The sequence below is a fragment of the Camellia sinensis genome, chromosome 14, assembly GCF_055761805.1.
Source record: "Camellia sinensis isolate YWXY chromosome 14, ASM5576180v1, whole genome shotgun sequence".
Lineage (NCBI taxonomy): Eukaryota > Viridiplantae > Streptophyta > Magnoliopsida > Ericales > Theaceae > Camellia > Camellia sinensis.
Genome location: NC_138974.1, coordinates 108,308,922 through 108,336,527, shown reverse-complemented (window position 1 = coordinate 108,336,527; position 27,606 = coordinate 108,308,922). Strand labels below are relative to the sequence as shown.

At 35.2% G+C, this 27,606-nt stretch overlaps 1 protein-coding gene across 2 annotated transcripts in view; it reads left to right on the top strand.

Annotated features, from left to right (window-relative positions):
• LOC114284800 (uncharacterized) overlaps positions 1 to 24,055 on the top strand; it is a 31,431-nt gene extending 7,376 nt beyond the window's left edge. The window contains exons 5-12 of one of the 2 annotated variants that reach the window (XM_028227749.2): positions 4,143 to 4,238; positions 18,560 to 18,639; positions 18,829 to 18,904; positions 19,246 to 19,456; positions 19,870 to 20,063; positions 22,420 to 22,528; positions 22,758 to 22,847; positions 23,234 to 24,055. In XM_028227749.2, coding sequence (XP_028083550.2) covers positions 4,143 to 4,238; positions 18,560 to 18,639; positions 18,829 to 18,904; positions 19,246 to 19,456; positions 19,870 to 20,063; positions 22,420 to 22,528; positions 22,758 to 22,847; positions 23,234 to 23,979 — 1,602 coding nt within the window. In that variant the 3' untranslated portion in view covers positions 23,980 to 24,055. Of the gene's footprint in view, positions 1 to 4,142; positions 4,239 to 18,559; positions 18,640 to 18,828; positions 18,905 to 19,245; positions 19,457 to 19,869; positions 20,064 to 22,419; positions 22,541 to 22,757; positions 22,848 to 23,233 lie in introns of both variants that reach the window. The other variant, XM_028227747.2, reaches the window with a different exon arrangement.
• The last annotated feature ends 3,551 nt before the right edge of the window (positions 24,056 to 27,606 follow it).

Here is a 27,606-nt window from a genome sequence, read left to right as displayed (position 1 = left end):
TCGAGAGACAAGCGTCGCAAGTCCACTGCATGCTTTGGTGGTGTCACATACACCAAAGAGAATGGTGACTTTTGTATGGCACTGTGAACTGCGTTATTATATGCGAATTCTGCTTGAGGCAAAGCCAGATCCCATTGCTTTGGTTTGTCTCCACAAATGCTGTGAACCAAATTTCCCAAAGTTCTATTAGTCACCTTCGTTTGATCATCTGTTTGAGGATACGTGGTTGAACTATAATTCAAGGCAGTGTCAAATATCTTTCACAAAGTCACCCATGATCTGAAGTAATGGATTGAGAGGTACTCCATGCAAGCGAACTACTTCTCGAAAGAATAATTGAGCCACATGAGAGTCGTCTGAAGTCTTTCGACAAGGAATAAAATGTGCCATCTTTGAAAACCTGTCAACCACCACGAACATAGAATCAACTCCATGTTGGTTACAAGGAAGTCCCAATACAAAGTCCATCGACAAGTCTTCCTAAATGTTGTTAGGAACAAGTAAAGGCATTTATAGGCCAGTATTTTGAGATTATCCTTTGGATACCTGGCAAATGTAACACTTCCTCACAAAATTGCCAACATCTTGCTTCAACTGAGGCTAGAAATATCATTCTTCCATACTTGCAACAGTCTTGTCCTTGCCCAAATGTCCACTTAAGTGACTGCCATGGAGATCCCAAATCAATTTCTCTCGCAAAGAGGCACGGGGAATGCACAAGCGATTTCCTCAAAATAGATATCCTTCAATTATGTGGAAATTGGTGACTGGGTGTCTTTGAATACACTTGGCCCATATCTCCTTGAAGTCATCGTCAACTTGATAAAGGCTTTTCAAGAACTCAAAACCCACAATCTCATGTGTCAACGTGACTAATAAGCTAGCCCATCGACTCAATGCATCTGTAACTCGATTTAGAACCCCTTATTTGTGTCGAATAGTAAAAGGAAATTTCTGAAGGAAAGCAGGCCATCTTACGTGCATGTTATCCAGGTGCTTCTAGTTGTTAATAAACTTTAAGGCTTGATGATCAGTATGCAAAACAAACTCACTGTATCAGGTAATGTTCCCAATGCTTCAAAGCTCGAACCACTGCATAAAATTCTTGATCATAAATACTCCATTTTTGCCGAGCTTCACTTAATTTTTCACTGAAAAAGGCCACTAGCTTATGTTCTTGAGACAAGATAGTCCCGATTCCCACACCACTAGCATCACACTCTACGTCAAAGATCTTTTCAAAATTGGGCAAAGCTAGCACTGGTGCAGTGTCTAACTTCTCTTTGATAAACAAAAAGCTCTTCTCTGCATCATCAACCCACATAAATTTTCCTTTATTCAAGAACTTTGTTATTGGTGATACAATAGTGCTGAAACTCCGAATGAAATGCCCATAGAATGTAGCCAACCCATGGAAACTCCAAACATCACTAACAGTCTTGGGTGTTGCCCACTCTTGGATGGCTCGAACCTTCTCTTGATCCACATGAATGCCCTCCTAACTAACAACATAACCCAAGAACAACAAAATACTTGTTAAGAAACTTCACTTCTTACGGTTAATGTACAGCTTGCTTACCTCCAGTGTTGTGAACACATCTTGCAAATGTGCTATGTGGTCGTCCTTTGATTTACTGTAGATTAAGATGTCATCAAAATAAAAATAAAAAATAAAAAAAACTCTGAATTTTCTAGTGAAAGGCCATAATACCTGATGCATAACTCTCACAAAAGTGCTGGGAGCATTGGAGAGGCCGAATGGCATAACCCAACCATTCATACAAAGCATCATTTGTCTTGAATGTTGTTTTCCACTCATCTCCAAGACGAATCCGAATTTGATGGTACTCACTTCGCAGATCGATCTTTGAGAACCACTTTGATCCTTCCAGTATGTCCAACATATCATCTAGTTAGGGAATGAGAAATCTGTACTTGATGGTAATCTTGTTCATGGCTCAACTGTCTACACATATTCGCCAACTTCCATCTTTCTTTGGCGTTAATAATGCAAGTATAGCACAGGGACTCAGGCTTTCATGAATACGCATTTCATAGCAACTCTTCGATTTTCTCTCGCAGAATCTCACTCTCTTTTGGACTCATTTTGTAGAGTGGTAGGTTCGGTAAACCTTCTCTTGGTACAAAAACAATCTAATGCTGAATGTCCCTCACTGGTGGAAGGTCATCTAGCAAATCATCAGCAGCAAAGCTCCTTGAATTCCTCCAGTAATGGTTGAATTTTCTGAGGATTTAGGATTATTGTTTTCTCCTTAACCTCAAGTACCATTGTTTTCTCCACCATAGCATATACCTCTTTGTGAGGCTTTCGTATCTACCACAAACTCGGCCTTTGAACTGGCCATAGTGAGGAAAGACTTCCATTCTACTTTTAGAGGCACTGTGTGTTGCTTTAAAGGACTCATAACAATTTTATGAGACCCCCAGTTGAACACATAAGTGTTTTCTTGCTCCCTAAATGTAACATCCACATCAAATTGCCAAGGTTTGCCGAGCAATACATGACTAGCATCCATATCAACTACATCACATAATACATCTAATTTATAATTTTTGCCAATAGAAATAGGTACCTTACATATTTCAGTTACCTTTGCAGAAGGTCTTTTTTTTTTTAAATCTAGCCAGGTTCAAGTGACAACTTCAGGTCCTCTACCAATCACATAGCCACCAAATTTTCACAGCTTTCGTTGTCCATGATAAGGTCACATACCTTTTGATTTGTAGAATAACAATATTGAAAAATACTATGATGTTGACTAAGGTGCTCTGTTTTTGGTGCAAATACAACCCTTTGCACTACACAGTTGACTCATTCTCCCTGTTCTATTGCAAATTCAGTCCCATTATACTTATCACCCTCATACTCTGCTTCTTCATCAGTCCCAATTTCATGTTCCTTTTTGGCTAAATTAATTGTTCTCCATTCTGGGCACACATGAGAGCGATGGCCAGGATTTTTGCATCTATAACACTTATACATTGTTGATTTGGCATAAGGATTTGTGTTTCGACATGCCTCCCTGCTACTTGATCCAGTCGTCTAGTTGCCTCTCCCTACTAGCAGCATTTCTCTGTTGATTTACTGGAAATATTGGTTGGGCAACCTCTTTCCATTTTTAGCAGTAGGAAACAATGAATCAAAAAGGCTCCGACGACATCCGGAATATGTCGTCTTGCGCTTAATTAAATCTTTCTGCTGATCGGTTAAGACATTAATACTTGGCCCTCCAAAATTTAAACTATTCATTTCAACTATTGCTTTCCAATAATTGTTTTTAGGAATAGAAAATTGATTAATATTTGATGAACAAAGACAATTGTGATGTTCATCTTCTGATGTTGTATTATCAGAGTCAGATTCTAATTTAGAATTCCATAGTCACTATTTGTTGGTACTCCACAATTATAGCATTTTGCTTTAGATTTATCTGTCTTCTGATAGGTAGAGGTTGATGATTTAATTTGCTGACTAAAATATCTTTTGTTGGGAAAATACTGCTTTTTTCCTTCTAAGATTTTGTATAAGGTTTTATTTTTCGTTGTTTCTTTTTAGATTTAGGATATTGAATTTTGGTGTCATAGGCAAATTGATCACAAAATTATCCTAATTACTTACATCTAGTTAAATTCTATTTCTTCATTTGATACTAAAATTTAAGATCATTACAGAGTGCTAGACCTTCCTGGATAACTATGGCAATTAATTGGCCACATGTGTACTGGTGCTAAGGGATTTGCAATCCATCATGCTTATCCCTAAGCTTCTTTATGATTTTCTCTGAAAATAGATTCGGTAGGCCATTAATAAACTTGGCCTTCCAGTGCTCACTATTAACGCCAGTATGCTATATAAGAAAGACATCTTTGTACGAACGAAAATGTGTAAGAGAGTGACACATGTTACGATCTGTTGTTCCAACACCTGGCCCCACAAAATGAACAGGCTTTATTCAACATGCTAATTATGCTTCTTCATAAGACTGATATCTGTGTCAAAGTGAAAGTTTGAAACCTTGTTTGAATATCTTTGATGATGTCTAACTCTTAAGTAAATGTGATTTTCTTTTTTCCTTTTTTTGTAACGATATTCCTTATTTTCTTTTGTCTTTTACATATAGGCTGATGATATTTCTGGATTTCATGCCAATACTCATATTCCAATTGTTATTGGATCTCAAATGCGATATGAAGTTACTGGTGATTCACTCTATAAGGTAAACAGCTGTAATTTGTTTCAATGTCATGTCTGTCTTTTTTTATTTATTTATTTTATTTTTTTACAAATGATGTGGATAAAAACAAGAAACACCAAACAATAGTGTTGTAGAAGCTTATGAGTGGGTACAAAGGGAGAAGGATGAGAAACTTTCTAAAAGTAGAAATGGTGCAACTAGCTAAGAGCATCTCCAATGGTAGTAGGCATTTTACCTATCTAAATATTACTATAAAGTATATATTTTATTTTGCCTATCAACTGTTTTATGTTTTTACTCCAACCACGCTCTTTATTTTAGCTATTGATCCAAATATTATTAATTTTATAGAATGCCACGTCAACAACAAAGATGGAAGGAAATGATCCTAATGATTGAATACATTTTGCCTAGCGTTGAAGGCTAGCTACATGTAGCTAGTGAATATGAGTTGAGCCAAAATGCCTAATCATATGCCTAGTGCATTGGAATTAAAAAAAATGAATCACACTAGGCAGTTTAACTAATAAGTATTATATGCCTAATGCATTGGAGATGCTCTAATAGAAAATGATAGGAATACAACTCTTCAGTCCTTGACAGTAGATAAGCCGCAACAATATCAAGGACTAAAATGACCTCTAAACTACTCAAATTTGACAACCACCTGTCTCTGGCTAGAATATCTTGATGCTTATTGGGAGACCCAAGAAAACCAAAATCTATTTCATCAAATTAGAGCAAGAGCAAGGACCAAGACTTCGATTTGTTCATTCATTCCAACACCACGCAAGTAGAGTTACCTTCGGTCAAAATAATGATGCAAATCCAAGGAAACCTCATCTGCAAGGCGTTTCAATGAGCCGGAATTTTTTATGTGATAGTAATTCATATGGCTTGAGTGGAAAAAGGGGTCTGTTTCGTATCATTTTCCATTGTTTTAGATTTCTTTTTTGGTTTTCCTTTGCATGTCTGGAAATGGAAATGATAGTTTTTGAAAACATAGCCGTTAATTGTAGTTTGTTGGCGATTTTCATAGATAACGTGGGCTAGGTTATCTAGACTAATAGTATCGGTCAGTGTGACCAATTGTCATTGATTGTAGATCACCAGAGTATGCAATTGTGATTCCATTCCTACTAAAGTTATATTTTTAGTATGAACACTTCAAAATAAGTGTCAGTCATGTCAGATACAGGGACACGGCGGGAACACATACACATATGAGACACACCATGTGACATGTCCCTTTATTTAATTTTTTTTTTTTAGGGATACTCCGGGGACATGCCAAGTAACTTTTCTTTTCCCATTTCTGTAGTGCTTTTGATGAATGTTGGATATTGAATGTTTATTCTTTTTTCTTATATTTAAATACTTAATAGATCATTCATAAAAAAATATATAAATGATAAGTGTTAATTAAAAATGATTTTTTTTCCTAATATCGAAGTACTATTAGTTTTTGTGAATTTTGATTGTTTGTGGATGTAATATTAATCTACATAGCAAATAAAAATATATGAAATAATATTTTATTGCCAAGTCTCCGCATTGTTTGTATTTTCATTTTTTTTTGGAAATCACCGTATCCCGTGTCCGTGTTTGTGTTTGTGCTTCTTAGGTTTGAGCATATTGCATTAGTCTAGGATAGCTTTTAATGGCAAAATTAATTTAACATAAATTGTCCTGCATACAATGTGGAAAAAAATAAAATGAATGAATTGGTTTATCTGTGAATAAGGTAAAAGCCATGTATATAATAGATATTTGATATAATTTAGAAAATAATATAAACAAGACACTAAATCCATGATAAAAAAATCCCAGATTTTATACAATCTACTAAAAATAAAAAGATTCGATATACTCTAATTCCTATATCCAATACTCTCCCTTAAGCTAGTGTGAAGATTTTCAACAAACACAGCTTGCCAATGGATGACTACAGCAATGTCGTTCCCTTAGACTTTGTGAACATGTTCGCTAACTACTGAGATGGAGAGACAAAGGATGGACTCACAATACCAGTTAGAATCTTTTCTCGAATAAAATGTATATTAACCTCTATATTCTTAGTACGCTAATGTAGGACAAAATCAGAAGACAACATAATAGCATACTTGTTATCAAAAAACAAAGAGGCAGGAGTAGGCTCTTCAAATCCCAACTCTGCTATAATAGAACAAAGCCATAGAATCTCACGTGTTCCCTGTGCCATAGCCCGATACTCAGCTTCTGCAGAAGACCTAGAAACAACTGCATGCTTCTTACTTTTCCCTGATATAAGCTGATCACCATAAAAAGTACAGAAGCCAGAAGTAGAACGCCTATCAATTTTAGATCCTGCATAGTTAGCATAAGTGAAACAAAAGAATCCAGATTGAGGATCGGCTGTAAAGAATAATCCTAAGCCAGGAGAAATCTTCAAATATCTCAAAATGTGATGAACCGCATCAAGATGTTTTGTACAAGGTGCATGCATGAATTGACTAACAACGCTGACTGCAAATGTCAAGTCAGGTCTAGTGTTGGTCAAATAAATAAGATACCTAACAAGGTGCTGTGCTGATACATACTTGGGTCCTCTAGCAACTCGCCAGACTTTGATGTGAGCTTGACATTGGGATCCATAGGAGTAAAATCAGGTTTACATCCTAACATATCAATATCCTCAAGTAAGTCAAAAGTATACTTTCTCTAAGATAAGAAAATCCCCTACCGTGAGTGAGTCACCTCAATCCCTAGAAAATACTTGAGACTTCCCAAATCCTTAATATCAAAGGTGTGCCCCAAATCCCCTTTTACTTGATCAATGCCTACCGAATCATCACTTGTGAGAATAATATTGTTCACATAAACCAGCAAGACTATACACTGGCCTGCCGAATTACTATGAATGAAGCAAGTATGGTATGACTGGCACTGAACAAGCCCCATGGAGATGATGACAAAACTGAAATGACCAAACCAAGCTCATGGAGATTGTTTCAAGTCATACAAAGACTTGCGCAATCGACACACTTTCCCTGAATACTCTCCCTCTACTTGAAAACCAAGAGGAGATGCCATATAAATCGTCTTAAGAAGATCCCCATGAAGAAAGGTATTATTGACATCAACCTGATGAAGAGGCCAAGAATGGGATGTTGATGAGAAGATGAACGGAGGTAAGCTTGGAAACAGGAGCAAAAGTGACTCCAAAATCCTTGCTAGGAACCTGGGTGAAGCCCTTGACCACCAAGCGGGCTTGCTAGCAGTCAGTAGAGCCATCAGCTAGATACGTCATAGTGAATACCCATTTGTAGCCCACTGTACTCTCAGTAGAAGGTAAAGAAACCAGATCCCAAATATGATTATGCTTTAAAGCTTTCATCTCAGCCTGCATAGCCTCCACCCATTTTGGATTCTGAAAGGCCTCTGACATAGAACGAGGAATGGCCTCTGAATCAAGCTTGCCAAGAAAAGAACGATATGTAGGGGAGACCCTGTCATATGAAAGATACTAGGAAATGGGATGATTAGTACTACTCAAATAACCCCAATGGTCTGGAGGATGTTGATCCTGGGAGAGATTACGACGAGGAGGTAGAAGGGACATATGTAAATGAGAAGAAGTACCTGACCCAAAGACTAGAGAGGTGGTAGGGGGTAGCTAAGAGCCAGGGGCGACGAGAGGATACCTACAATGGAGGGAGGGGAAGGAGGCAAAGGTGGAGAATGAGGAGGGGGAACAACCTTATCCGTAACCTCGTCTAAAATAGGAATAGGGTGAACATTAGAACTAACGGGAGTGGAAGCCTGCAAAGGAGGGTTAGTATTAAAAAATGGGTGATCTTCACAGAAAGTAGCATCCAAGGTGTGGTGGAAGTGACGAGACACAAGATCAAAACACTTATACCCTTTTGACATGGAAAAATACCCCTACAAGACCCAATGAATAAACGTGTCATCCAACTTTGTACGAGCAGGATTCCGATCCTGAACAAAATAGGTACAACCAAAGACATGATGTAGGAGAGGAAATAGATTAGTGTGGGACATAAGAACATGAAACGGGATAAGACCCTACAACACACGACTAGGGGTCCTATTAATAAGATAGACAAAGGTGAAGATAGTCATATGGCAACAGGACTTATGGACACTCATACCATGAAGGAAACACCTCACAACAGACATAATATGATGGTTTTTATGTTTGACAACACCATTTTGCTCAGGAGTCCGAGGACACGTAAGTTGTTGAAGAGTACCAGTCTGATTTAGATGGGAACAAAATGCATTGGAAATATATTTCCCACCATTATCAGAAAGGATATTCATAACAATTGTACGAAATTGATTCTTAACCATTGCAAAAACTGAACATCGGAATGTATAAGGCTAAAAACACTAGGGGCACGAGTCATACGAGGTATGTAACTAGTACGAATATGTTTGGATAATTAACAAACCACATAATGGAACTTAGAATCTTTGCAACCTTTATTTAATAAAGGAAAAATTTGACATAAGTATGGAAAATTGATATGACTCATACGAGCATGCCACAATTCTAAAGTTTGAACATTAAAAACAAAAGATATAGAAGTAGGCAAAACAGACACTTGAAAACTAGCTAAAGTAGAAAAATGTTGGTCTGGTGGATCCCTAAAGTAGTAAAGTCCATCACGCGCTCATAGCCTTTGCCAAAAATCCTCTTTGAACTCAAGTCCTGTAAGAGACATGAAGAAGGTAAGAAAATAACCGCACAATTGAAGGTCTTGGCAAGCCAACTAACTGACAGGAGATTATATGCGAAATTAGGAGCATGCAATACAGAGGATAGAGTAATATCAGGAGATAAAGACACTAGATCCTTATTATGAACAGAGGATAAAGACCCATCGACAACACAAACAGATTGTTCTACAGTAGTAGGGACGAGAGATAAAAGAAAGAAAAACTCACCCATCATATGATTATTAGCCCTAGAATCCAAAACCCATGAGGGACTAGCAAAACGAACATGGAAAGCAGTAGAAGAACCCGTAGCAAGAATAGCAGCAGTGAAGGATGATGGGCCAGAAGAAAGAGTGATAAAATCCCCAAGCTGAGTTTGAAGTTGGCCAAATTTGAGTCTGTAATTGCTATAAAGTAGGGATACTCGGAGACACAGAAGTAGGAGTGGCCTCCACTAAAGTAGCAGTGCGAGGTGTGCCAGAACCATAAGTGCAAGGAGATTGGTGCCTTAATTCAAGATAAAGTTTGAAGCAATGAGCCTTGACATGACCAGGAGCCCCACAATGATGACTGGTAATTGAACCAGTAGAACCCTGAGGACTAGAGTTTGCGAAAAGGGCCATTTGATCAAATAAGATAGGAGTCACTGGAGTAGTGGTAGGTTGAACCAGACGCCAACGACGCTCATTATTATCAATGGTGGCGAAGGCCTCATATAGGGATGGCATGGGTGAAGTGTTTAAAATCTGAGTTCGAATAGATTCAAACTCGGAGTTTAACCCATCAGAAACTGATAAGTGTGTTGGTGAGCAAGGTGTGTGGATATAAGAGCGGCAGCGTCTGCTAGTAATTTAGTTAAAGGCTCATATTAAGCCAATTCATCCCAATAGGCTTGAAGGTATCCAATGAACTCTGCCATAGGGAAACCTAAAGTAGATTGAGAGGCACAAGTAATGTCCTGATAGAGCTCAAAGATATGAACATCATTATGAGCCATATGTATATATTTGAGACATGGAACGCCAAAGACTATGAACTATGTCGTAATAAAGAAACATATGGTAAATACGATCCTCCATGGAATTGAACATCCATCCTAGAATATTGCAATTATCTATATCTCACTGGGCACGTGTAGGATCTGTCTTTGCAAGCTGGGTAGTATAAGATGAGAGCTAATGGGCTTTTCCCTTCCCCCTAAATAGAGTTTAAGGGAGCAACCCCAAGCAATAAATTTTTTTCCATTCAGTAATGTAGACATCACAGTAAAAGTTATTCATGCAAAAAATTAACTTCATCGGATAATTATGAGCATATGAGTAAATGGCATTTTATTTTAAAAAATGAATGGTTTAAGTTTACAATCACATTTGTCTTTCATTTTATAAAACAAAATATGATTTTTTTTTCTTATCTACTACTATTAAAAAAGTGTGAAGAGTTTATCATGTTTTTTACTTTTTTTAAATCCCAATTTTACACTCTCAAACCTACTATATTTTCTAAAAGTCATGAAGAGTCCTATATAAACAAACCATCTCTTTATTTTTAGAGTTGAACACTCAAAAATAATATATCTACTTCCAAGAGCCTTATAACAAATTGTCTCCTTCCTTAAAAAAAAAAAAAAAAAAAAAAAAAGTCTCCATATTTTTTACATCGATGATGATTGAAAAATAAAAAATAATTACTCTTTTTTATTTTATGAGTCTACTTCTATACTGATATAAATAATATTTACAATTGTCCATCATTGATCAAATCATTATGAATAATTTTGATTGAATCTTAAAGTTGTATGCAATCGTTCGAATTTAAACAGAGGAAAACGCATGCATTTTTATAACAGGGATTTGTGTTGCATCTCAAAAATTAGCAAGATATCTTCACACACTTTCTGTTTGTTTAAATTATATTTTATGAACTATAATATTTTACATTGTACTTTAATAACCAAGATATGATGTCAAAATTCTAAACAATAACCACTTTCGTTAGTTTTATTTTTTAAATCTGTTTTTTAGTTTTTGATTTTTCATATTTTCTCAGTTTTAGTGTTAAAGATGCTGGAATTTCTTCTTATTTTATATTTAAATTATACATTTACATGAAAATCTAATATCTAATAATCTAAATAGAATTAAAAAGTAACATATTGGTAAAAAAAAATTTATAAATTCAAACATATTATATTTTTTTTGTTATTATTATTATTATTATTATTATTATTATTATTATTATTATTATTATTATTATTATTATTATTTTCAAAAAGAATACACAAAAAATTATTTTCTAAGTGTGTTTAGATTAAGTGAATCTAAATCTAAAAGTAAAATTAAAAAATAAAAAATATTAAATTAAGTGAATCTAAAAGAAAATTAAAAGGGTTATTAAAAAAACAGTATCAAAGGTTAAAAAAAAAAAAACACATAAAAACCAAAAAATTCAAAACAAAAGTTTGAAAAACCAAACCAAAAACTATGAACTTCTCTTTTTTAAAATCTTTCTTCACTAATATCTAATTTTACACAAATTATTCACAAATTCCTTTCAATTTTTATGTGAATTTAATAATGTAATTAAAAAATGGTGCATACACACAAAATGTAACGCTAAACATCTACATTATGACCAACTGTTTGATTATGAATAATTACCTTATCATTGTTACCTGTATTATATTGTTGCAAAAGATCTCACATATTAGTTTTGTGATATCTTATATATATATCAATGTCTACATATATACATATAAATAAAATATAAATATAAATTTATATATGTTACTGTATTCATATATCGTCAATCTGTAATGTTATATTACCATTGGATACTTTAATTTTCTAACATGTATCACTTTAGTAATATATTTATATTTGCTAGGAAAAAATTGCGGAATTGTGTATTGTTCTCCTATCAACTTATGTTCAATACATATATATACATATGTCGTACAAACAAATGTCCACAATAAACACTTTCAATAATAAACCAAAACTTTGCAAAACACCTACATCACAATAATAATTGTACTTTATTTATTTATTTTTTTCACGACAATTGTATAGCAATTGTATACTAATGACTAATGTTATATTTTTCATCATGCAAAATATTCGTAACATAAGAAACGAGACTCAACAACTTTTGATATATAAAAATATATTACATATTGATATTAATGCATTCTTACACCAATAGTAAAAAAATAATATACAATAGTGGGTTAAATGAATTTGTATTATGAGATGAACTATTAAACAAAATTGTGTAATTGTGCAATTAATTTCATACCTTCAATTGTATTATAGGTACGGATTAAGGAAAATTGAAGTGGGAAGTTGATAGAAAAAAAAATTGTGTAATACTATATATTTAAAAGACCTGTTTATTGCTTATTGTTTTAAGATGATATTGTGATCTCAACAATCTAACTATAAATTAATGTTTATGTTTATAAAATTTCTCATTTACCATTTAAAATTTTTAGCCTAGTATATATTCATTTCTTGCTTAATTGTATTTTGGATACAGATCAATTTACCTATATAAGTCTCCATACTTTATATTCATATCACACACCAATTTAAGAGACACGTATAATTACAGTACTAACAATTGATAAAAATCACGTGCCATGTGCAACACGTGCCCAACCACTAGTATTTGTAAATGTCCAATGAAACTCATTTTTTGTGTGGATCACCTTTATTGCGAAACCTACGAGATAGATGGTTCGAATCATTAGTACGGATTGAGAATTAAACCTAATAAGAAGAGTATGGAGAGATGAGGTATGGAGGGGAGTCCATCCCCGTGGCACATAATTATCGAAAAATTAGGGCTGATGGGTGCTCAAGTGATCTTGGCCTGAACAAACAATAAGCCCCATGAAAAACTTGCTATAAGGGCACTCAAATGATGGCATCTGCAGAGCAGTCCAGAGAGCCGCTCAAAAACTACTCGAGTGCTTTTTTGTAGGATAGAAATCCAGAGAAGCTTGCTCGGAAATTGCTTGAGTGGCATGTGAAATTTCAAACCATATAATATATAATTTTATTAGGCCTCATTTGAATGTTGGATTGATTTAGAAAAACATGTAAAAGCCCTGAGGTCCCAAGTTCTACTCTCCCCGTGGCTAGCCACCAGGGCGACAACACATATGATTGGTAGGACAAGCCTTCTAGGCCTGGGCGAATCGTACCAAGTGTCAGAAGTGTGGGTTCGAATCCCCACCTGTGTGATAGGGTCCTAGACCCTAAATTTGATCCTTTGATTGGGGATCAGCCACCAATAATCCTTTCAATTAGGGATTAGCCACCTAAACTCTTAATATTATTCAATCTCCTCAAAACCATTACAATAAGCATCTTTATATAAGAAAAATAACATAGACTTCCTAATATAATTAGACTTCCTAAATTGATTAGATAGTAATTGAAAAGAAGTAGAATTCCTAACATAGTTGGTTTCATAACATTCGACCGCACTAGAATCACAACTTGTCCTCAAGCTGGAAAATCGGGATAACGAACACAAAAAGCAGCATGGTCTTCCCAAGTAGCTTCATTAACAGAATGACCCATTCCACTAAATGAGCCAACGTGTGGCAGCTTGATTGTTCTGCTTGAAGATGTCGCGATCTAAAATTTTCTCAGGCACCCATTTAGAAACATCAGCAAGAGAAGGTAAGTAGGCGTTGGAAGTAACATTTGCTCCCAACTTTAACTTAAAGGCAGAGACATGAAAAACGGGATGTATGCGACACCCTTCAGGAAGGTCCAACTTGTAAGCAACAAAACCAACCTGCGCAATAATGCGAAAAGGTCCATAAAAATGGGAAGAAAGCTTGGAATCATGACACGATGCAGCTGTAGACTGGCGATAAGTTTGCAACCACAAAAAAACCCAATCATTCATAGGAAAACGGCGTTCAGTTCGATTGACATCAGCATAGAATTTCATACGAGCTTGAGCAGATTGCAGATGATCCTTTAAAAGTTGCAAAGTACGATCGCGATGCCGTAAAGCAAGGTCAACTGTATGAACATCAGTCGTACCAGGAAGATAAGCCGAAACTAAAGGTGGAGGGCAGCTATAGAAAGCCTCAAATGAAGTCATTTGAATAGCAGAATGATAAGTGGTATTGTACCACCATTCAGCCCAAGGCAACCAGCGGGACCAATCGTGAGTTTTTTGACCCACAAAACATCGAAATAACACTCTAAAGTGCGGTTAGCAACCTTGGTTTGACCATCAGATTGAGGGTGATAAGCCGAACTCCGACATAATTACGTACCCTGCATAGTGAAGAAGGCTTCCCAAAAATTACTAAGAAAGATGGGGTCTCTATCATTGACAATTGTACGAGGCATGCCATGCAAGCGAACAATATCTCTGACAAAAACATCAGCAATAGTAGTGGTGGATTAAGGATGAGAAAGAGCACTAAAGTGAGCATATTTGGAGGTGATACAAAACAACTAAAATTGTAATTTTCTAATGTGAAGATGGCAATCCCTCAATAAAGTCCATCGATAAATCAAGCCACACATCATTAGGGATTGGCAAAGGGCTAAGAAGTCCAGGGGGCGAAATAGCTTCTGTCTTGTTGCGTCGACATACATCACATTGAGCAATAAAAGTTTTTGTTGCTCCTTTCATACCAGGCCAATAAAAATTATGATGTAGACATTTGTATGTGCGTAAGAACCCAGAATGACCTCTTGTTGGAGTTGCATGAAATTCATGCAGTAACTTAGAACACCAAGGAGAAGATGGAACAACCACAATGCGACCTTTATAGTAAAGAATGCCATCAACATAAGAATAGTGCTTCTTAGGCGAAGAAGAGTGTTGAAGACCATTAATAATAGCACGCATGGCACTCACAAATAATATCATCAATAGCAGAAAAAATAGAGGAAGATAAGGCAAGAAGACTTGATGGCTCATGGACACGAGATAAGGCATCGGCAGCCTTATTGTCAAGTCCTGGGCAACAGTTGTAGCCCAATAATTTAGACAACGAATTTTGTTGTTCAAGGGAAGAAATTCGTTGTTCCAAAAAATATTTTAGAATTCGACGATCTGTATAAATTTTTAAGTGACGGCCTAATAAATGAGGATGCCATTTTTGGACCGCACAAACAATAGCAAGCATCTCTTTATCATAAATTGAGAGATTCAAATTTCTACTAGAAAGAGCCTTGCTAAAATATGCAATAGAATGACATCCTTGCATGAGAATAGCGCCTAAACCATTGCTCGAAGCATCACACTCAATAGAAAATTCTTTAGAGAAATTAGGCAACGCTAACACTGGAGCTGTTGTTAAGGCCAACTTCAAATTAGAAAAAGCAACAGCATCGACATCATTTCAAACAAAAGAATCTATCTTTAGTAGTTGGGTCAAAGGTGCACTGATTTTGCCATAGTTTTTTACAAATTTGCCTTAATAACCGGTTAAGCCAAGAAATCCACGAATACCCTTAATGAAGGATGGAATAGGCCACTTGAAAACACTAGCAATTTTGTCACTGTCAACTGACACGCCCTGAGCTGAAATAATATGGCCAAGATACCCAATTGAGCTTTCAGTAAAGGAGCATTTTGATTCTTTCACAAATAGGTGATTAGCACGCAAAATACCAAAAACGATCGATAAATGGGGAATATGATCTGAAAGGGAAGCACTATACACCAAAATATCATCGAAAAAAAAACAAGCACAAACTTACATAAGTAAGAACGAAAGAGATCGTTCATTAAACTTTGGAACGTAGCAGGAACATTAGAAAGGCCAAATGACATGACCAAAAATTCATAATGGCCATCATGTGTGCAAAACGCTGTCTTGGGAATATTTGGCTCTTGCACCCTAATTTGATGATATCCAAAACAAAGATCTAACTTAGAAAATATAGTCGCACCATGTAACTCATCAAGTAGCTCTTCTACCACTAGAATAGGGAAGCGATCTTTGATTGTAATTTTATGAAGTGCATGATAATCAACACACATACGCCAGGAACCATCTTTTTTGCGAACCAACAAAACTGGAGACAAATATGGACTTGAGCCATGACGAATAAGGCTAGCCTCTCGTAACTCCTGAACCACTTTTTCGATATCATCTTTTTGGAAGTGAGGATACCGATAAGCACGCACATCACCAGTGAAGACCCAGGTACAAGGGAAATATGATGATCATGAGACCTGACAGGTGGAAGAGTTGTGGGTGTACCAAATATCCAAAAATTAAGAAAGAATAGCTGCAACATCAACATGCACTTTAGAAGGTATAGTTGGAGGTAGCAGAAAATTAAAATTTAATTGTAAAAGGACCTCGTGGCGCTCACGCTATAAAAGATGTACCAAGCCATTACCCATAAGCATGACGGTAGGAGAACCATCACCAACCAAAGTGAACTCTTGATCTGCGACTTGAAATTTCATGGTTAAATTGCAAAAATCCCAAGCAATTAAGCCTAATGAATGTAACCATTGTGCTCCCAAAACCACCTCACAGCCACTAATAGTCAAAAGAAAATTTTCGGTGGAAACTATATAGCCTTGTAAATTAAGTTGAACATCAGAACACTTACCCAAGCTATTTAAAATCCACCATCAGCCACCATGACTCGTAAAGATTTGTCCCTTTGAATAAAATAACCACACTGTTTAGCAATAGAAGGATGGATAAAATTATGTGTGGAACCAGAGTTGATGAGGACTGTAATAGGTTAATTTTTTAGAGTGCCGCTGATGCGCATTGTTTCAGGTCGAGTTGACCCCATAAGAGCATATAACGAAATTTCAGAAGTTGGGGGTTCTGGGACACCACCAACTACAGTTTCAGATTCAAAGTCCTCAACTTCGACCTCCAGTTCACCTTCCAAGAGAGATAATTGTGGCTTTTAGCATCGATGACTAGGCTTATAAATCTCATCGCGATTAAAACAAAGACCCTTCTCACGTCGTTCCTTCTGTTCAATCCATGACAAATGTTTAACACCAGTAGGTAAGGATGTTAATTGGTTAACAAGCTTAGGTACATAAGATATGTTAGAAGGCTGTGAAGAAGATGGACGAGAAATAGTCTTGGTCATATTATGTGCGATGGTTGCTATAATTGCATCCTCTTGGCCAAGTGCTAATTCAAAGGTCTCTGTTAGACTCATTGGACAAAGCAAACGAACACCAACCCTTATGTCGGCACAAAGTCCAGAAAGAATACTAATTTGATGCGACTCAAGCAAACCTAGAACCATATTAGCAAGTCGCTCAAACGCCGTAAAAAATTCACGAATAGTGCCAATCTGAGACAGTTTGGCTAATGAACTATAAGGATCGATGTGTTGTCGAGAACCAAAACGGGTGCATATGGCTTGAGAAAATTGTTGCCAAGTCAAAACCCCAAGGGACTGTTTAATCTAGCGATACCAAGAAATAGCATCGCCTTGAAGGTGCACTGTAGCCAAAGGAACCATCTGTGTGTCTAAAACACCATTAAGTTCTTGATATTGTTCAACTTGAAATAACCACCCTTTAGGATCAGTACCATTAAATTTTGGAAAATCAATTTGGAGAGTTCGACCCTGAAAATTTGGACCAGCACGCCGATCGTCGTCGTCACGTTGTATAGGTAGATTAAGATTGATGCCAGGTTGGGGAAGGCGAGCTTCACATTGCCTATCCTGCAACAATGCTTGGATATTTTGAAGAATGGTATTATTGGTTTGTCTATCACGTATCGACTCTTGCATATTGGTAGACATCACGTCCATCCTAGTAGTAAGAGTAGCAACTTGTTCCTCAAGTTCCTAAACAGTCATGTTGATGATGATGAATGGTAGAGTAGGAAGAGATGAAAGCTCAAAGATCGAATGCTCTGATACCAGACGATGGGGTCCTAGACCCTGAATTTGATCCTTTGATTGGGGATCAGCCACCAACAATCCTTTGAATTGGGGATTAGCCACCTAAACTCTTAATATTATTCAATCTCCTCAAAACCATTACAATAAGCATCTTTATATAAGAAAAATAACATAGACTTCCTAATATAATTAGACTTCCTAAATTGATTAGATAGTAATTGAAAAGAAATGGTCTTCCTAATATAATTGGTTTCCTAACACTGTGTGCGAGTCCGTGACTTACTGTTATAGGGTTGAGTGGCCCTGCTCTGTAGCAACCACCCAAAATGGTGACCTCTGGGGCCTTGGCTCCTTAGGGTCTAGCCCCAGAGGTTGCCCCTATGTGGTTAGACCTTTTTTAGTTTCTTGAAAATTGCCCATTTTTAGAATCTTTGTAAAAACAAAAAAATTTCCAAAACATTTTTGCCCCTTTTCAGCACATAATATGTTGTGCCATATTGGGGTCATAGATTCACCAATTGCTCCTGGGCTTTGAAAAACAATACCAAACAGGCATGTAATCCCTTGAAAGTTCCTAAAGATGCCACCATTTTCTGAATTGAATTGGGTTCCCAAATGGGGCAACCGTAGAAATTAGTTTGGAGAGCACGTATGTAGTAGTTTCATTGCTTTTTGTTTTCAAGTTTTTCTGAAAGAGAGCATCTTTTGAAACTTAAAATGCTGTTTTTCCAGGAAATAGGGACTTTCTTCATGGAAATTGTTAATTCTTCTCACAGCTATGCAACTGGAGGCACGTCAGTCAGCGAGTTCTGGTATATGACTGCCTGACATTTTGAATATAGCATATTGATAAATAAGCTCTGTTCCCCTTACTTTAATCTGCCATTTTCTGGTTACATTTGTATTAGTGACAAGTTTTTATGTCTACCCGTTTGCTTGTTTCCTTTAATGCTCATTTTGATCCTGGGTTGTGTTATTCTCCTTTCTCAACCTATGTACAGGTCAGATCCAAAGAGACTAGCAAACACTCTACAAGCTGAGAATGAAGAATCCTGTACAACATATAATATGCTGAAGGTATTCTGATTTTTTATCTTTCAATTGTTGAGGGAGAAAGTGGCAGTTAGATTTGAGTTTATTCTATGACAACATTATTATATTTTATGGACCAAATGGAGTGAATTTTAATTTTAATTTTTTCAACATCTACATGTTATGATAATTTAGAACGGTGGTTGGAAACTTTTTAGATCTTGACTAAGAGAGTTCATACCGATCTCTGTCCAACTTTGGAGTATCATGCATTTTTTTGTCAGTGGCAGGGCACTGCCATCAGTCATTGACCTGAAAGTTTTCATATTATTATGTAAATTATAGTGTTGCTGTATTCGATCATGCATTGACATGCTATATTGTAGGTTTCACGCCACTTGTTTAGATGGACCAAGGAAATGGTATATGCAGATTACTATGAGAGGGCTCTGACGAATGGTGTGCTAAGCATCCAAAGAGGAAGGGAGCCTGGAGTGATGATCTACATGCTCCCACAAGGCAAAGGAGCTTCCAAGGCCAGAAGCTACCATGGATGGGGAACAAAGTTCATTACTTTTTGGTGCTGCTATGGGACTGGTGTGGAATTGAAACCTCAATATTTCTTTTCAACATTTTTCATTATTATTTTTTTAATTATTTTTGAAATCTCTGGTTGTTTCAAAGAAAATCCAAAGTTTGGCAGAAATTTTTTTAACTGCACCATGAAACCTTAGATTTTCTTTTTCTCTTTTTCTTTTTTCTTTCCTGCAAGTCTCTGTGGTTGTTTCATGAACCATGATATTCCAAATTGTTCAGATATTCTTTTTGAGCTTCTTTGTACCTTTGTGGTTTGCTATTTATCTTTCATATCCATGACAAATGATTTTATTTCTAAATCAGTTGTTGTTTTGATTCTTTGAACTAGCCTAGTGTTCTACCTTTATATCTATTGCAAATGTTTTCCATGGTGTTCTATCAATTTGATGGTTTATTTTTCCTGGCTTCTTTAGGAATTGAGTCATTCTCAAAGTTGGGAGATTCAATATACTTTGAAGAAGCAGGCAAAGTTCCAGGTCTTTACATCATTCAGTACATATCGAGCTCACTAAATTGGACATCTGGACAGATTTTGCTAAATCAGAAAGTAGAGCCTGCTGTTTCATGGAATCCTCACCTTCACGTGACGTTGACGATTCTTTCACAGGTAACTTTTAACAATGTTAAAACATATCTAGAATATATTATTTTCCATATCTGTTAGGTTTTTATATTTCTATAGGCTTCCTTATTCTGATGGTTTTTTGATTAGCACTCCATATAAATCCTATATGTATTATAATAGTTCAATACAACAATATTATACAACATTATTCAATATACAAATATTCTCCTCTCTCTCTCTCTATATATATATATATACAATTATCTTAACATGGTATCAAAGCTATAAGATCCGGCCCATCTTTTTGATTCACCGGCGGCTGGCCGATTGGCAACCTTACCTTCGCTGCCAGCTGGAGTCTCAACACATACCGATGTTAATCCCAATCTCCAGCAACCAACCAACCAACCATCACCTCTACTGCGGCCATCAAATCTCAATCTTCTACTCCTTCAATCTAGATCTGAATCCGGATCAAAATCCATTTATTTTTATTTATTTATTGATTTATTTATTTTTTTGTGCTGCTGCATTCTCTCTCAGTTCTCTTCCTTTCAACCTCAAATATGTTTCTATCTTAAAACCTATATCATGATACACCATATGAACCATCTAAACCACCCCTTGGCGCACCACCTAAGCCTCCTCTGGCACACCCTGTCATAAGCTGCCCTCAACACACTCTTTCATCTGTTGTCATCATTGTTCAGCACCATGTCATAAGTTACGTGTGTGCCACGTCTGCTGGTTCAACATCCATTCCTTTTTAAGCGTCTCCCAATGCCCATTAAATCAATTGCCTCCCAAGGCCCCTCTCACAATAAACACGCCATTCAAAATCACCCCTAGCAGGCCCTTATTGTTTGCCCTACCGGTAGACTCTTCTCAATCGCCCCTCGTAGGCTCTTTCGTTTTCCCTAGCAATGGACTCTTCTCAATTGCCCTTAGTAGACCCTTATCGTTTTCCCTAGCAACAGACTCTTCTCAATTTCCCTTGGCAAGCTCTTTCGTTTGCCATACAATAAACTCTCATTTATTTTTTATTTTGTTCTTTCAAACTCAAGTTAGTTTACCTACTTGAGTTTGAGGGGGGCTATTAAAGCATGTCTAGAATATATTATTTTTCATATTTGTTAGGTTTCATATGTCTATAGGTTTCCTTATTCTCAAAATTTCTTGATTAGCATTTCATATAAGTCCTATATATAGACCACGTATTGTAATAGTTCAATACAACAATATTATACAACATTATTCAATATACAGATATTTTCTTTTCTCTCTCTCTTTTGTCTTCTCTCCCTTTATACAATTATCTTAACAAACAATTAGTATATTAATTTATACCTTAGTTACTAGGATATTAAAGCAAAAAGGAAGTGCAAACTTAGGTTTGGGCATGTTCTCTCAAAAGGCGGTCATTTTTCACCAACATGAATTAAGGTGCATCTATGCTATGGAAACATAGATATGACTGAAAGTATGTTAAACCAAATGTAGTCCTAATAAAAAGCAATGAACTCGTCACGTGATGGTTCCTGCTACTTTCTTGGTAGGGGCACTTACTAATTAGTCATATTAATTAGACTTATTTACTTTATAGTCCTTACTGATAAATTTATCACTGTAAATTTATTCATAAAAAAAGAGAGATTTGATAAATTTATTAATAGGACTTAATGGGTAATAAGTCCTAAAACTAGGACATGTTGGTAATTTACCCTTTTTGTTGTAGGAATGATTTATTCCTCTAGTACTTCATTCAGGGTAAATCACATAGTAACTATATTACATGAAATTTTGAAAATAAATCAAATATCTGTGTTGGACATCTAAGTTGGAGGAGTGTGGAATGTGTCTAGGACTTTCATTGGACACGTTTTATAAATTTGTATATAACACTAACATATATGTATATATTATGGTATAATTTTTATAAAATGAGTAAAATGCCTTTTTGAGCTTATATATTATATCTAACATTATTTTGACTCACATAATGGATTAGAAGTATAATAATATGATCCTTTTTACCAAGTCTGTGTTCTTTTAAATTTGAGGTTTGATGGGTCAGACCTCTAACACCTCCACCTGACACTAATACCCAAGTCCATATAACGTAGCTTATAAATGGACTTGATAGGTGATTCCAAGCAGAACTAGCTGAATAAAATGGACCATATAGAATTTTCTTTACCACTCTCTATGTTCCAAAAAGAAGAGGAAACAGAAAAGAAGATATCAGAATTTCACATTCTTTACAACATGATTGGTCAAATACCAAACTTTTCCAATTTTTGGAATCAAATAGAGAATTGTTAAGATCCTATTTGAGTTAATGTTATTTTATTAGTTCAAGTGCTTGCTCACCTGAGTTATCTGATTCTGGTTTATGCAGGAAGGGCCAGGTCTAACATCAACCTTGTATTTACGTATACCGCTCTGGACATACTCAAATGATGCGAAGGCAGTATTAAATGGTCAGGATTTGTCACTACCAGCTCCAGGTGTGAACTTTGGTCTCTCTCTCTCTCTCTTTAGTCCTTACTCCTTACTGAATTTTGCTCCTACTTTTTCAAGTCCTTTTCTCCCGAGACGTGAATCTTTTCATTTCTTATGACAATTATTCCACATAGATGAAATAAACCTTCAGTTAACAGCAAGTTCCAATTTAACTTCACTTGTTGCAACTTTGAAGCGAAGCATAGAGCTCATATTTTCGTACTTCTGATGCAGGCAACTTCTTATCAGTCACTAGAAAATGGAGCGCTGGTGACAAAATAACTCTTGAACTGCCAATAAGTTTAAGAACCGAGGCCATTAAAGGTATTGCAATGCTCTCATAATATTAGATGACCGATAGGACTCCTAGGCTACAACATGCATGAGATTATATGTATATGTATATATTTATCTATTCTATCTATTCCATTATATAAAGCGCACACTCCATTTGATGTGAATGTCGTCACGCTTTTTGCTTTTTCCAAAATTTTCCTCCACATCTAGTAACTGCTAAATGGTTTTTCTCAGTCATCACACTGCCCAAAATTGCTGTGTTTGCCTCATGCATCAAACTGTGCAAAAAATTAGATTTAAAATTGTGCATGCTCATTGTATTTGCCCACCACTAGTGTGTATATATGCATAGAGAAATTTCTGGAAGCTTTTGTATCGGCAATAATTGAAGAATTATTTTGATAAAACTTCAGATGAACGGCCGGAGTATGCTTCTATTCAGGCAATTCTTTATGGGCCCTACCTACTTGCTGGTCTGACCAGTGGAGACTGGGACGTCAAAACAGAGTCATCTTCTTCCCTTTCGGACTGGATAACTCCAATTCCCGCTGCTTACAACTCTCACTTGATTTCTCTTTCCCAAGACTCTGGAAATTCAACATTTGCCCTCACAAACTCGAACCAGTCAATTACAATGGAGAAGTTTCCTGAGCCGGGCACTGATTCTTCCGTGAGAGCCACTTTTAGACTCATCTTAAATGACTCGACATCCTCAGAATTTTCAGAACCGAAAGATGCTGTTGGGAAATCAGTAATGCTTGAACCGTTTGATTTTCCTGGTATGGTTATTTCGCACCAAGGAACAGAAAAAAGCCTTGTAGTTGCAGATTCAGCTGATGGAAGCAGTTCTGTTTTCCGTTTGGTTGCTGGACTAAATGGGAAGCCTGATACAGTTTCAATGGAGTCCGAAAGCAACCAGGGTTGCTTTATGTATAGTGGTGTGGGCTATGAACCTGGTTCAAGCATCAAGCTCAGCTGCAAACCTGAATCATCGGATGCTGAATTTGAACAGGCAACCAGCTTTTCAATGAAAGATGGAATTAGCAACTATCATCCCATCAGTTTTGTGGCAAAAGGGGTGAAAAGGAATTTTCTTCTTACTCCTTTACTTAGCTTAAGGGATGAATCTTATACTCTGTATTTTAATTTTCAATCTTGAAAACATAGGGTGGGAGGTAGGGAAGACTGGAATTGCAATGATGGAAAACTACTAATATAATTTCTTCTTATAGCTATCTGTTATCATAATTTTATTTTACTGTAAGATTATGGATGAGATTAATGTCTTGACTTCATGTCATGGGATTAACAATATCATTGAATTACCCATCCTTCACTATTTTCGACACTTTCATTTTTTTTTTATTTTGATTTTGATTTTTGGTTTTGGTGTTTTTAGACTAGAGATAAGAAAACAATCCACCAGGATGAGTCTGAACTTCAATTCCTATTAAATTAGGTCTTTCATAGCTAATTTTGTCCCAAAGTTGAGTTTAACATATGCTAAATCTTCTGTTTGATTGCTGGATTATTTTTTTATGGGATTAGATACGAAGAGATTATTAATAGGATTATGAGTGATAAGCTATACCGTGAGATTAGATGGGATGAAAGATTGGATATATGATAGGATTATGAGAGATAAGTTATACCATGTGATAATAGATGGGATAAATGATTGGATAGAAAGAGTGAGATATTATATTTTATTAGAATGAAATAAAAATATATAATTATTTTTTATTGTTGGATGAAGAAAAAAAATAATTCAGAGAGGCATCATTCTTCTGATATCACATTACCTATGATATTATTTAATCCTCCAATTTTCCTCTATTTAATCTTCCATACTAGTATTAAAATTATCTAGATCTAGAGTTTAGTACCATGGAAAACAAACACAGAATTGAATTATCCGGTGAGATCTATATGCTCACCCCCTCCAATCTCTTTCTCCTTATCCTTATCCTGCAATCCAACACCGGGCTAGTAATTCAGTGAACTCCACAAGTTTCCTCCACTTTCAATCCCACTAATAGTGAGGAAAACAAACATTGAGTTACTACCATTCAGTATGATATCATTCACATAAATTGGAAGAAGAATAGTATCTCAACCTGATCGGGAAAAAAAAATTGTGTCTTCCTCATTATTAACAAAACCAAGAGGCTGCAGAAACGTGGAGAAGATAGAATCAATATACCCAGGTGGCTGTGTCACATAAACATCCTGAGTAATTACACCATGCAAGAAAGCATTTTAGACATCCAATTGCTTCAAAGAAAATTGATGTTGAAGAGCAAAAGTGAGAGACGTCCTAATAGTTAGTTACTTCACAATTGGACTAAAAGTATTTTGTAAAATCAATCTATGCAATCTGCTTATTCCTTAGATAGTGGGAATGAATTCTATTACTTGATTGACCTTGACAGATGTGTACCATACCGAACAAGCAATATGCTGATATACTTAATGTACCACCAGCCAAGGCAGCTCGACCAGATACAGTATGAGGGATTCACCTTTGCCTTAGACAGAAGAAGAACGGATGAAGGAAAGGAGCTTTATACTATTTCTGTTCTACTATTTTTATCAAATTAAGCAACAAAAAGAGAACAATGAGAAGTTAGGCAACGAAGAAGATAGATAGAATTTACCTTGTTTATTATGTTAGTTTGAAAGTCAATTTAGAGTACACATCTTTCAAACAAAACCATAAAGTCATCATAGTCTTTCCTAACATTTTGACATTGTAGAAAATTAACACACCAATACAGCCAAAATTTTGCATCTTTCTCCCAAAGGCTATAAACCTAGATATAGGCTTGGACAAAAGTTCTATCAAAAATAAATACAAGATCAAAAAAGTCTTGAGAAAATAAAAACAACCAAATAGAGTGTTTTTTAACCTTAAACACCCATTGACAACCTATAGTATAGACATTAGAGAAGGAGGTGAATAGATACCAATTTCCTTGAGCAAGCAAAACATCATATTCCTCTTGCACGCTAGCCCTTCAGAATGAATGCTTACAGCCTTCTGCAAAAAAATTTAGGTTTTAAAATAGGGTTGATGTACTTGAGCTGGTAAATATGTATATATAGATATTACTAAGCCGGTTGCACATGTTAACCTCAAAACAATGTGTTACAGTTTTATCCATTAAGAAAATATTAGATATATAGGGTATTTTTGGTACAATTTTTATAAATTGAAAATTAATAATCAGAAAATAGATATCAACAACACTATTTTCTCCATTTTTAAGTAGTCAACTTTTTTTTTTTTAAAAATTTGTTTAAATTACTTCTACTTAATAAATTGTAAACAGAAGTTGTAAAAATAATTTTATACAAATTCTCAAAATTTAAAAAATAAAATTATTATAACCTTCTTATTTAATGCATCCTTAAGTACCCATCCTGACAATATATATATACTGGAAAAAAATTGCACCGGACACTATTGTAATAAATTTATGTTTTACAAATATAATAATTTTTGTAGTAAATTTAAATTTCACAGCTACAATAAAAAATTTATAAAGGGAAAAAAAATTATTAATAATGAAGTGTCAATGACGTTTTTTAAATTATGAAGACAATGATAGATTGTATTTTTATTGAAAATGAAATAACCAGAAGAAGTTATACTGTTCTATATATAAATTTGTATAAAATTCTATTGGAAAAAGAAAAATCCCAAGGTTTGAATCATGAAACAAAATAAATTCTGAATTTTTAATTTCATTAATTTAAATTCTAAATTTTTCGTTTCTTTTCAATCTAAACTATTTGTCTATTTTTGTTAAATAAAAGGGACAAACAAAAAAAATTATATTTAGTCATTAAACTCAACTTAAGTGTATAGAAAATATCTAAAATATAATTTATGTATAATTTAATGACTAATATATGTATATTTCATTTATTTTACTTAACAAAAATAGGCAAATGATTTAGATTGAAAGAAAATCAAAAGTTTTTGGCTTAAATTGACAAAATTAAAAATTTAGAATATATTTTGTTACAAGGTTCAACCTCTAGGTATTTTTATTTATTATTTATTTTTTATTATAATTTTTCCAATTCTATTTGTATATCATTACTCTCAAATAAGAATTGGAGATTATTGCATTATGTTTGATTAGGATGCCCTAAAAAAAATTTAATTAGTTTTTACTATCAATTGGATAGAAAGAAAATAATATTTAAAGTGGCATAAAAGTATCCTCAACAAATATATTATTTTTTAGGTGACTGTCTAAATAATAATATTTGATATTTTTAATATCTAAACACTCCTATATAATTCTTATTTACTTAGAGTTTGAAGCATCTATTCTCATAGAAGGATTTGAATTTAAGGCAGAGGAGGTGGATGGAGTTGATAGAGGATTACGATTTTGAGTTACACTATCATCAGGGGAAGGCCAATGTAGTGGCCGATACCTTAAGTGTAATGTCCCAAATTTCTAACCCAAATGATAATACAACAATCATGGCTCTTTCAAGAAAAACCGAATATAAATCTCCAAACTTACATTACATGATACAATAGTTCTACATGCAACAATACATTAATCCAACAACAAGTAAATAAACAAATAAATGCCCCCAAGGGTTTACAAGTTTCCAAGGCTTGAGCCTGGTTACACAAAACGGTTATTCAAATCCACACACATACAACCCTTGGCTTACACACAGAGTCATAGCAAAATGAGAGTTTCGTACTTTCAACACACATTTCCTCGCCTTTAGTTAGGCGACATCACCACATCTTTTC